Source organism: Monodon monoceros, unplaced genomic scaffold, assembly GCF_005190385.1.
Source record: "Monodon monoceros isolate NGI ecotype Baffin Bay Population unplaced genomic scaffold, NGI_Narwhal_1 Super_Scaffold_21, whole genome shotgun sequence".
NCBI classification, from domain to species: domain Eukaryota; kingdom Metazoa; phylum Chordata; class Mammalia; order Artiodactyla; family Monodontidae; genus Monodon; species Monodon monoceros.
Window position 1 is genome coordinate 137264614 of NW_021703778.1, and position 12540 is coordinate 137277153.

Consider the following 12540-nt stretch of genomic DNA (forward strand, 5'->3'; position numbering starts at 1 on the left):
CACACACACACACACACACACACACACACACACACACACACACACCAAGTAATTTGTAGGCTTTCTGAATGCAAACCAAGAGGGGGTGAGCCTGCATGAAGGCGGCAGCAAGGTCTTGGGGGATGAACGTGGCTCGCATCTCAGCTTGACCACTGGTTCCCTAGGTCACATTCCCTCTGGCCTTGGATAGAGTCACAGCAATACGTGACACCTGTCCTCACAGGCCTGTGAGATAGGTGTGTGGAACCAGTTAGTTGACTGCCATCGTGGTTTTCAATCCTACAATCAAGTGGTCCAGAGGCAGCATACAAAGGACTAATTCTGTGGGCAGGTTAAGTGGCACAATAAGGCTTAGTCCCCTTCCTGTGCATGTGCCACCTTCTCTCCCCTTTCTACTTGACAATGCTTCCAAGTCAGATTTCCACCAGTCATTCCAAGAGCTGTAAGAAGATGTTTTCCAAAGGGTGGGAGGGAGATGGGAAGTGAGAGGGACCACAATGAGATCCCATGAGGCCAAGCAAGACATAAACGCTGCACTCAAATGTGCCCCCTGGTGACAAGGAGCACTGGCTTTCTCACCCTGACTCCCGGGAAGTAGGGAGGTCGGGGAAGGATGGTATTGAGGGGCCATATGAGGGATCACACAGCAGAAAGCCGATGAAGCCCGCCCCCTCCTGATGGGGCTCACGATTTGTGCTGGAGTTCACGCTTCGGCCTCTGACCTCCTCTGCAGCCTGACCACACCTCAGGGCTTGGCATCACTGAGCCTGGGGGTTCTGGGAGCCCTCTTTGCTCTCACTTTCCTCCACCAGGCTGCACTCGGACCCTGTGACCGAGGACTTGCTGCCACGAAGTGTGTGGGCATTCAGCATCTCCAGCAGCAGGTCGTAGACGGGGACCACATTTTTGCACTTCATGTTGAGCAGGTGTTCCATGCCCTTGTTACTAGGGGGACAAAAAGGTGCTGAGATTCCTTCCTGAAGCAGCCAAGGAAAGTCTGACATCTTCCCCGACAGAGCCAGTCCTCCACCCCAACCCCTGCGCTTCTTCCAGCCCTTTGCTAACTATGGTTCTTGCATCTGTCTCCTCCAATGATCTACACGTAAGGACAAGTACAATGTCCTATGGGCCTTGGTGTCCCACCACCCACCCACAATGGCCTGATAGCACCGGCACATAGTGCAATGGGGTCTCGCTGTTCACCATAGTTATGTCTACACAGTCTTCGCAAACACTGAACCATTGCTACTGGGAGAAATACAGGGTTAGGTTCTGAGAGGTCCTGGTCCCAACATTTTCACCAGCCATTAATACATAACCTTGTTTCTTCTGAGTTATTGTTATAAAGACACTTTATTTAACACATACAGTCCATTCACTAACATTTAACTTACGGCCTACAGCACTAAAATTCATGCCTGAACAAAGTGTATCTAACACGTATATTTTTTCTGTAGGGACATCACAGGTTTCTTGCACTTAGGAACACTAGAGAGCACTTCAGCACTATGCTTGGGGTCATTTTTAGACAGTGAAATCCCCAACAAAGTACAAGAATGGCAAAATGAGGCACTAAATAGACCACGTAATGGACCCTTGTTTACAGTATGAGAGCAGAAAAGAGAAGGCAGAGCAGCACTTCGTGTGACCCCTGCTGGTAACGTAAGTATGGGTAACTCAAACTTTTTGCCATGCTGCACGTGTCCTCGAATGACCTCAAAAGCGCCGTGAGTATTGATTTGGGGGTTACAAATAAATTTTAGCAAGCAGGCAAATTCACAAATAGGAAATCTCTGATTAATGAGGATGGACTGTTTCTGCTCTGCAAATGGTCATGTACTGAGGCACTGAGTAATCATTAAAGAGGAAACAGAGGCGGAGGTCATTTCCATTTCCTCCCCCTTGGTAAAATTCTTGAGGTGTGTGTTGTCCTTTCTCACCACCCCTAGACTTCCCTCCTCGTCGAGGGAGCACCTACCTTCCATCCTCATGTCCCCTCTTCCAGCCCCATGGCAGGGCTACCCTCCTCCTGGGTGACAGCAAGCACTGAGCCGCATGGTACCAGCATGAAACCATCATCACACACCATCCCCCTCCACGAGCGCACACAATTTCCATATCCTGAATACACTCTACCCACGCCCTGCCGTCCCAAACCTACTGGGCTCACTAGTTCTCTTAGGTCTCACTCTTAACAACCTGATGCTATCGTAAGAAAAGAGCAGCTCTTAGGGAAGCCTTTGTGTACCTCCCCAAATCACCAGCCTCAGAGCTGATCTAGAGGAGCTGGGTTTAACCTCTTCCGGAAAAGACCTCAGGACCCCAGCCCTGGGTACTGCAGAAAGAGGTGGCAGTTCACTCTAGGAGAGGAACTAACTAACTGCCCCTTTCAGAGCTCCATAAACAAGCTAAAAGCCCCAGCAACTGAAAAGCAGATGAGCCACACAGGCCGCCATAAACAGCTCCTATGAGGACCACGCCACATTCAGTGCTCGCCGTGGCCGGTCTTTGGTTACAGGTGTGTGCACTGATGATGCACCCCCTTCCCTTTCAGGGGTTCATTTTCCCTTAAAGGTGGCAATTCTGCCTTATCCATCTCAAAGTTGCAAAACCCTTTTTCCAAAGCTCTTTGCCCTCCTCTGGGCATGTGCACAGCCCCCTCCCACCACGCACCCCGTGGAGCGGCCCCCACAGGGATTGTACCTGGCGTGCCTGACGTGAGAAAGGAGCATCAGCAGGTTAGCCAGGCGGACGGACTGCTGCTGGGAGGGGATGCCGCTCTTGGCGATCACCCAGACCAGAGCATCCGTCACAGCGTTCAGTAGATGAGCCAGTTTCCGGCTGCTGTCAGCCTCCTGGGGTGCCTCAGCTGAAGGGTACACACCTGGACAAAGCATAAAAAAGCCACGAGTCACTGCCCTGAGAGGAGAAAACGGAAGTCATGTGCTCAGCCATTAGGCATGCATATGTTCTCCAGAAAGGAGGCCAAAGTGATCTGGGTTGCTCTGACATCTGCATGTCTGGTGAAACCTTAAAAGCATGGCTTCACCTGTGCATGGTGTCCTTGTCCCCCAAGAGCCAGCCCTGTCACTGAGCTGGAAGGGAAAGCCTTCCAGCTGAATGCCGGATGAACGCAGGCAGACTCAACGGCCTCTGAGAGGGCCCCCTGGCCCAAAAGTGTGGCCTTGCCAAGCAGGAAATGTATCTAGTTGCCTCAAACCATGACATGGTGTATCTCAGCTGCAGCAACAAATACCCACATGGAGATGGTCAGAAAGTGAGATTAACTCAACTCCTAGTCCCTAAGAGGGCCCCTCATCTACGGGGAGTTTAATAAACATAAACTAATCACCACCGCTATGCCGCCTCCCCCCACCCCTGTATGCCACGCGCAGACGGCCACGGCAGGGCCACTGCCACCTCTGTCCAGGCCCTCAGCATCTCACTTCAGGTGATGCCTTGCTGGAGCAGGAAGACCACCGATTTGGAATCAGACAGACCTACTCTATATCCTCCATCTCTCGCTCTCTGACCCCTGACCAGTCACGCAGCTCCTCCAGCCTCAGCTCCTCACTGAGCAAAGCTTACAGGCACATGTCTACCTCCCCACGAGGTAGGTCGCTTCCCCCTTCCTGCCTGGCCCGGTGTCTAATTCCCCTCTGACTCTCGGGACTGAGATACTTGGCCTCCCAAAGGTTGCAAAACAACTGCTCAGGTAAATCTTGCCCTACTACCCCCTCGCCTACCAACCCGACTCCTTGATTCCTGGCAGCAGGGAATTAATTAGCTTCTCTTCTAGGCTTTCGATTTCAAAGAATAAATAGCAAATACGTGAAGTCAACGGGGGAGCTGCTGACTTTTGACTGTAATGAGAACGAAGGATGGCTGGCACTCTATCATCCACAGAATTGGTTTGGGCAGTTTTTGTTCTCTACTTTTATTGGCATTTCCAGTTCAATTAATGCAACTCAGTTCAACTCAGTTCAACTCAGTCCAGTTAAGGCAAGGGACATACTGAACCACAACCATGCCAGTGCAGCGCTTTGCCACATCCCTAGGGGCATGTCCCTCCATGATGTCTGATGATGCAGATTTAAAATATTCATCTTTGGCCCAGAAGCTGCTGCTCTAACCCATCTGCTCACATGTTCCTCACAGGGACTCTTCCAGGCTCTCTGGCATGCTGGGGTCAAGCCTCCCATTGACCCCCATGGCAAATAACCTGCCCTCTCACTGCCCCCACCTTCCACTCAACATGCCCTTGACTGTCCAAAATGAAAAATGCAGATCATGTGGTGCCCTTAAATGAACTCCCAGCTCTTGGGGTAGAGTCCAAACCACTTGGTGCAGTTAACAGTCTACCAGGGCTCTCTCTGCTCCCTCAGTTCCCCGCACACCTCACCCTGAACACTGCTTTCAATTCCTTTAACAGGTGATGCCCTGAGCATACTGAGCTTTCTGCTTAGGAATGCTCTTCCTTCCCTCCCCTCCTCCACCCCATCTCCTCCTCTTCTCCACATCCCCTCCTCTTGCTTATCTACATCCATTCCTCCTTTAGATTCCAGCCTGGTTATGAACTTCCTTGTGGAAGCTTCCCTGACTTCCCTCTGGTTTGGGCTCTCCTCTGAAGCTCCAAAGGTGCCCTGTGCTTCCCCAGCAGAGGGCAGCACGTTGTCCTACACGCTGGATGTCCTCATACACACGCTCTGACCCTCAGTGAGACTGGACATAATAAGTACTGTGCAGGCACAGACCCTAGTTGTTTGCCTTTATATACCCATCACCTATTACAATGACTGGCATGGAGTAAGCACTCATAAATGGAAGAATTAGACTGAATTTACATAGGTTTAAATTTTTAGCCAATCACACCATTATAATTGAAATGATAAATATGCATGTTGATGCATATTTTAGGTACATACACAGAAAATTATAAATCAAATGAAAGCTTAGAGAAAATTATTTTAAGCTTATTTTCCCTTAAAATTGACCCTGGCTGCATTAACAAGTACTTTCTTTAACTACCCTTTAGTCTATTCTGCTACATGAAATGTGCTCCATGTATTTCTACTGCCATAAAGAAATCTTACATTTTTGGATTCTAAGAGGAGTCAAAATTACATACCTGTACATATGTCAGTCTAAAGTGACAAAAAGTGAAAATATAAAAATATTTGGCTAGTATACAAATGTTCACAGCAATATTACTCATAATAGCCCAAAAGTGGAAACAACCTAAATGTCCACCAACTGATGAATGGATAAACAAAATGTATATCCATACAATGGAAGATTACTGAGCCATAAAAAGGAATGAAGCAAGGCAGAAAAAGAGACACAGATGTAGAGAACAAACGTATGGACACCAAGGAAGGAAAGGTGGAGGGGATGAACTGGAAGATTGGGATTGACATATATACACTAATATGTATAAAACAGATAACTAATGAGAACCTGCTACATAGCACAGGGAACTCCACTTCGCTGTACAGTAGAAACTAACACAACATTATAAAACAACTATACCCCAATAAAAATAAAAAATAAAAAAATAAAAATAAAAAGCAGAATGCCAAAAAAAAAGGAATGAAGTACTGACACATGCTACAACTTGGATGAAACATCATGCTAAGTGAAAGAAGCCAGCCACAAAGGTCTACATTTTTATGATTCCATTTATATGAACTGTCCAAAATGGGCAAATCGATACAGACAGAAAGTAGATTAGTGGTTGCCCAGGACTATAGGTGGGACAGAGATTGGAGAGTGACAGCTAGATTGGGGAGTACAGGATTTCTTTTAGGGTGATGAAAAATGTTCTAAAGTTGGTTTTGATGATGGCTGCACAAGTCTATAGATATACTAAAAACCACTGAATTGTACACTTTAAATGGGTGAATTGAATGGCATATGAATATCACAATAAAGCTGTAATTTTAAAAAGTAATAAAATGAATCTTCAGAACCAAAACTGCAGTAACATAAAAGCTCCTCAGTACCTCCTTACGTCTGACCAAGGCTCCCCTCAGATAACCTGTGTTGGCTATTGGGTCACCTTCTTCATAAACGAGCAGTCACTGCCAAGGATCTTCTACAGGCTGTGGGGTCAGCACAGCTCCATACAGGGCTCAGGGTCCATCACTGATGAGGGGTTTGGGGATAGGGGTCACTGTGGTTCTGTAAAGGCATGTGCCGTATCAATTTTACATATGGGGAAAGATTTTACGTACAAAAAGATTAACCTATATAAAATCATCCTGGGAAGGAACTGGGCTGTAGAATACCCATTTTGCTGCCTGCCTCTCTTTTCAGTCAGCAGTGCTGTGCCTGCACTTTGGGCATTCACATACCCTCTTGCTCATTAGACACGTAGGTACAGGGTAATTGCTAAGTGGCAGGCCCCAGGAGGGGCAAGAGACAAGACACAAAGCCCCCAGGATGCTCACTGCCCAGACACACAGGAAACGGTAAGGATTAACTCCTCCCAGCCCCCAAGAGTTAAGAACATCAGATTTTCATTTAGAAATTAAATGACTTTTCCTAAAACTAAAGAAATACAGTAAAAAAAAGTCAAGATCTTGGCACACCACCACACACATACCAAAGAAAGTAAAATAAAATCAAGGACACAATTTCCTTTCCTCTTTATCGCCTGGGAACAGCTGTGTCCTCCTTTCACCAGCCCACCTGATGACATTCTGAGCAGCACATGGGGAGAGATGGGCAACCCCCCAACATCTGCCACGTCCTAAGGGTTCAAAGAATGAAGATATAAGCTCGCCTCAACTGAAAGCAAATAAATCAGAAGAGATAAAGTGTTTAATAAAAATTCCAGAATACTAACCAAAGGAAAAATGTTCTGGCTTTTGGGAGGTATATGTGGGGTTTTGTTTGCCTGTTTGCTTTGAGGAAAGAACCTCTAGCTATGACCATCCCCTTTATCACTACCTCCTAACCCAGCACCATAAGAACAGACTGATGTTGGAAAGGTGTTGGTGACATGGACCCAGGAGGCTGATGCCTATAATGCTTTGCCCCCATGTTCTCCATCAACAGAAAAGCACCCATCTGGCCTCTTCAGCATCCTTCTGTGTGTCCTTTTGTATCTTGGCCTTCTCCGCCCACCCACGTCATGGGAACCCTCCCTATAAACTCAGAGTGAACCAGGGCTTGAGTTGATATCTCTTAATAATTTTCTTCATGTAAAATAGGCTTACCTGGTTCTAACTATTTCTTTCATTTAATGAAAAGTTTCATCCATATGAAAACTTTGTAATGAAAAGTCACAAAAGTTTGCAAAGCCCTAAAATTATTTGGATACATAGATCTTATTCCTAATTTTAAATATTTTAAAAGACTCATTATTTGCAGATTGATTCCACTCTGTTTCCTAGATTCAGTAGCCTCTAATTCTATCCAAGGGAGGACTTCCCTAGTCTCCAGGTTTCTGGGTGACAAGATGGCTGGTCTCAGGACTCTTAATTTGGATACGCTGTTACATTAAGTATAACACTCACATAACACCCTAGAGTTTCTAAAACACTTTAACAAATATTGTAATAGGTTGTGTTAAATGCAACATTTTCTGTTGTCTCTAAGTTTCAGGAGCCATATCAAAGACTGAGTATATATAATAGAGTAATACCAGGCACCCTCACATCTTACCTATGCACCGCGGAAGAGGATTTGCTGAGAGGGAAGTTCAGATGGTGCTGCCCTCACCCCATCTCTCCCCAACAGAGAGGAACATGCTCTTCTAAGCCCGGTAAGGATCAGAGCCCTCATTAACTGTAAGAGTGTATATCCCTATTCTGGACCAAAAGCATTGTATCTAGTTCATTACTGCTAAGATTTTTATTAGGATCAAGTTGAATTTACAGACTATCTGTGGGGAAGATTAACATCTTAACATACTGAATCTTTTAACCCATTAACATCTCTCTCCATTTATTTAGGATTTCTTATTTCTGTCAGCAATGTTTTGCAGTTTTCAGTGTGTGGTCTCACATGTTTTGTCAAATTTAACCTAAGGTTTCACAATTTTTTTTTTTTTTTTTTGCGGTACGCGGGCCTCTCACTGCCGTGGCCTCTCCCATTGCGGAGCACAGGCTCCAGACACGCAGGCTCAGCGGCCATGGCTCACGGGCCCAGCCGCTCCGCGGCATGCGGGATCTTCCCGGACCGGGGCACGAACCTGCGTCCCCTGCATCGGCAGGCAGACTCTCAACCACTGCGCCATCAGGGAAGCCCAAGGTTTCACAATTTTGATGCTATTATAAATAGTATTGATTTTTTATTTCAATTACCAATTATTCATTCCTACCATATAGAAATAAAATTATTTTTTATATATTTCCCTTATATCCCACAATCTGGGTAAACTCACTTTTTTGTAGACTCTTTGAGTTTTCTACACAGATTATCACACTTTTCAAATAAAGAGTTTTACTTCTACCTTTATAATCTGGATGGATGTTTTATTCTCTTTTCTTGACTTATGACACTAAAACTTCCAGTAAAACATTGAATAAAATTCATGAGAGTGGACATACTTGTCTTATTCCTGATAACAACCAAGTATACCATTAGCTGTAGATTATTCATTAATGCCCCTGACTAGGTTAAGGAAGTTTCCTTCCGTTACTAGTTTGTTGAGAGTTTTTAGAAGGAATGGGCATTCGATTTTGTCAAATGCTTTTTCTGCACATATTGGAATAATCATATGGTTTTTCATTATTATTCTGTTAATATGGTAAATTATGTTGATTTTCTTTTTTTAATGAATATGACATGGTTTTATTTTTCTCATTTATTTATTTATTGAATTAAAAAAATATATTGAATAAATATTGCATCGGGTCTTAGTTGCAGCACGTGGAATCTTTCATTGTGGCATGCAGGCTTCTCTCTAGTTGTGGCACACAGGCTCCAGAGCACAGGGGCTCTGTAGTTTGTGGCACACCGGCTAGTTGAGGTGTGCAAGCCCAGTAGTTGTAGCGCTTGGGCTTAGTTGCCCTGTGGCATGTGGGCTCTTAGTTCGCCGACCAGGGATCGAACCCGCGTCCACTGCACTGGAAGGCAGGTTCTTTACCACTGGCTCACCAGGGAAGTCCTTGTTGATTGATTTTCAAAAGTTAAAGAACCTTGTATTCCTGGGAAAATCACACTTGTTCACAATATATTATTGGATTCTATTTCTAAAAAACAAATTTGAGAGTTTTGGCATCTGTATACATGAGAGATACTGGTCTGCTGTCTTCTTTTCTTCCAATATGTTGGTCTGGGTTTCCTATCAGAGTAATGAGTTGGAAAGTATTGCCAACTCCTCAGTTTTCTGCAATAATATGTATAAGCTTGGTATTACTTATTCCTTAAATGTTTGGTAGAATTCTTGCAGAAAAGCCATCTGGGCCTGAAGTTTTCTTTGTGGGAAAGTTTGTAACTACAAATTCAATGTCTTTGATAGATATATAGCTGTTCAGAATTTTTAAGTTTCTTTTTGATTGAGTTTCAGTAATTTGTATCTTTCAAAGAATTTGTCCATTTCATCTAATATTCAAGCGAATTGGCATAAAGTTATTTATAATATTACCTTATTCTTTTTAATATCTGCAGAAAAATAACATCACTTATCCCACTACTGATACTGGTAACCTGTATCTTCTTTCCTTTTTTCTGATCAGTCTGGCCAGAGGCTCATCAATTTCATTGATCTCAAATAATCAGCTTTTGACTTTCTTGTTTTTCATCTACTATTTTCTTTTTTTCTGTTCCATTGTTTTCCACTCTATCCTTTATTATTTCTTTTCCTCTGCTTATTTGGGGTTTCATTTTCTCTTCTTTTCCTAAGTTTCCTTAAGGTTGAAAGCTGAGGTCCTTAATTTCAGACCTGGCTTTTTTAATTGAAATATAGTTGACATACAATTCTAAGTCAGTTTCGGGTGTACTACATAGTGATTTGACAGTTGCATACATTATGAAATGATCACCACAATAAGTCGAGTAACCATCTGTCTCCACACAAAGGTATTACAATATTTTTGACCATATTCCTAATGTTATATATTACACCTCCATGGCTTATTTTATAACTGGAGTGTGTATCTCTTTTTTTTTTTTTAATTTTTATTTTTTTATTTATTTATGGCTGCATTGGGTCTTCATGATTGCGTGAGGGCTTTTCTCTAGTTGTGGTGCGCGGGCTTCTCATTGCGGTGGCTTCTCTTGTTGCGGAGCACAGGCTCTAGGAGCGTGGGCTTCAGTAGTTGTGGCATGCAGGCTCAGTAGTTGTGGCTCATGGGCTCCAGAGCACAGGCTCAGTAGTTGTGACACACGGGCTTTTCATTGCAGTGGCTTCTCTTGTTGCGGAGCACAGGCTCTAGGAGTGTGGGCTTCAGTAGTTGTGGCATGTGGGCTCAGTAGTTGTGGCTCACGGGCTCTAGAGCGCAGGCTCAGTAGTTGTGGTGCACGGGCTTAGTTACTCTGTGGCATGTGGGATCTTCCCGGACCAGGGCTTGAACCTGTGTCCCCTGCATTGGCAGGCAGACTCTTAACCACTGCGCCACCAGGGAAGCCCTGGAATTTGTATCTCTTAATTCCCTTCAGTTACTTCATGCACTCTCTCTCCCCTCCAGCAACCACCTGTTTGTTCTCTGTAGTTTGTTCTCTGTATTCATTAGTCTATTTTTATTTTGTCTGTTTTGTTTTTTAAATTCCACAAATAAGTGAGATCATACAGTATTTGCCTTTCTCTGACTTACTTCACTTCACATAATACTCTTTAGATCCTTCCATGTTGTTGTAAATGGCAGGATTTCACTTTTTTTAATAGCTGAGTAATATTCCATTGTATGTGTGCATACATACACACACACACACACACACACAAACACACACATCCCACATCTTCTTTATTCACTCATCTATTGACAGACACTTAGGTTGCTTCCATATCTTGGCTATTGTAAATAATGCTGCAGTGAACATTGGTGTACATGTAAACCAGGATACACATTCTTTTCAAGTGCACATGGAACATTCTCCAGGATAGATCACATGCTAAGCTACAAAACAAGTCTTAATAAATTTAAGAAGGTTAAAATCACATCAAGCATCTTTTCTGACTACAACAGTGTGAGACTAGAAATCAACTAGAAGAAAAAAACTGCGAAAAACACAAACACATAGCATACTATAAAAAAAAATCAGTGGGTCACTGAAGAAATCAAAGAGGAAATAAACATATACCTGGAGACAAATGAAAATGGAAACACATGATCTGAAATCTATGGGATTCAGCAAAAGCAGTTCTAAGAGGTAAGTTTGTAGCAATACAAGCCTACCTCAAGAAAAATCTTGACATAATCCTTTTATTGGAATATGGGCCTTGAATGCTATAAATTTCCCTCAAACTATTTTTTTAAATTAATTTATTTATTTATCTTTGGCTGTGTTGGGTCTTTGTTGCTGTGCACGGGCTTTCTCTAGTTGCGGTGAGCTGGGGCCACTCTTTGTTGCGGTGCGCGGGCTTCTCACTGCAGTGGCCTCTCTTGTCACGGAGCACGGGCTCTAGGCACACAGGCTACAGTAGTTGTGGCTTGCCAGCTCTAGAGTGCAGGCTCAGTAGTTGTGGCTCACCAGCTCTAGAGTGCAGGCTCAGTAGTTGTGGCGCACAGGCTTAGCTGCTCCACGGCATGTGGGATCCTCCCGGCCCAGGGCTTGAACCCGAGTCCCCTGCACTGGCAGGTGGATTCCCAACCACTGCACCACCAGGCAAGCCCTCCCTCAAGCTACTGCTTTAGCTGCAACCCCAACATTTTGCTGTGTTCCACTTTAATTTTCAGTTAGTTCAAAATGCTTTCTAATTTTAATTTTGGTTATATTTCTGTGATCCATGGATTATTTAGATATATGTTATTTGGTTTCCAAACGTTTGGAAATTCTCCAAGATCTTTCTAATATTGGTTTCTAATTTAGTTCCATTGTGTCAAAGAAAATACTTTGTACAAATTAAATTCTTTTAAATGTATTCAGACTTGTTTCATGGTCCAGGATATAGTCTATCCTGGTAAATATTCAATGAATACTTGAAAAGAATGTGTCTTCTGCTGTTTGGGGTTGAGGGTTTTTAAAATGCCAATTAGGTAAAGTTGGCTGGCAGTGTTATTCAAGTCTTCTCTATATTTATACTGATTTTCTGTCTACTTATTCTATCAATTATTGAGAGAGGGGTATTAAAATATCCCACTATAATAAGGGATTTGTCCATTTCTCCCTGCAGTTTTATCAGATTTTACTTCATAAGGTTTGAGGTTCTCTTATTTGGTGCATAAATGTTTAGGATTGTTATGTCTTCTTGACAAATTGACTCATTTATCATTATGAAATTACCTTCTTTATTCCTAGAAATATTCTTTGCTCTAAAATTTACTTTTTCTGATATTAAGGTAGCCACTCCAGCTTAATACTCTGTTCATTTTTTAAACCCTTTCTTCTATTCTTTTTTGATAGTTTCTATTGCTCTTGCTTAACAGGCAC

The 12540-nt window shown here is 43.5% G+C and overlaps 1 protein-coding gene across 3 annotated transcripts in view; it reads right to left on the minus strand.

Annotated features, from left to right (window-relative positions):
- ESR2 (estrogen receptor 2) overlaps positions 1-12540 on the minus strand; it is a 193753-nt gene that overhangs the window by 133869 nt on the left and 47344 nt on the right. The window contains exons 7-8 of one of the 3 annotated variants that reach the window (XM_029238381.1): positions 2704-2884; positions 2461-2462 (exon numbers count right to left, since the gene is read on the minus strand). In XM_029238381.1, coding sequence (XP_029094214.1) covers positions 2461-2462; positions 2704-2884 — 183 coding nt within the window. Of the gene's footprint in view, positions 1-520; positions 946-2460; positions 2463-2703; positions 2885-12540 lie in introns of those variants that run through there. The other 2 variants (XM_029238379.1, XM_029238382.1) reach the window with 2 other exon arrangements.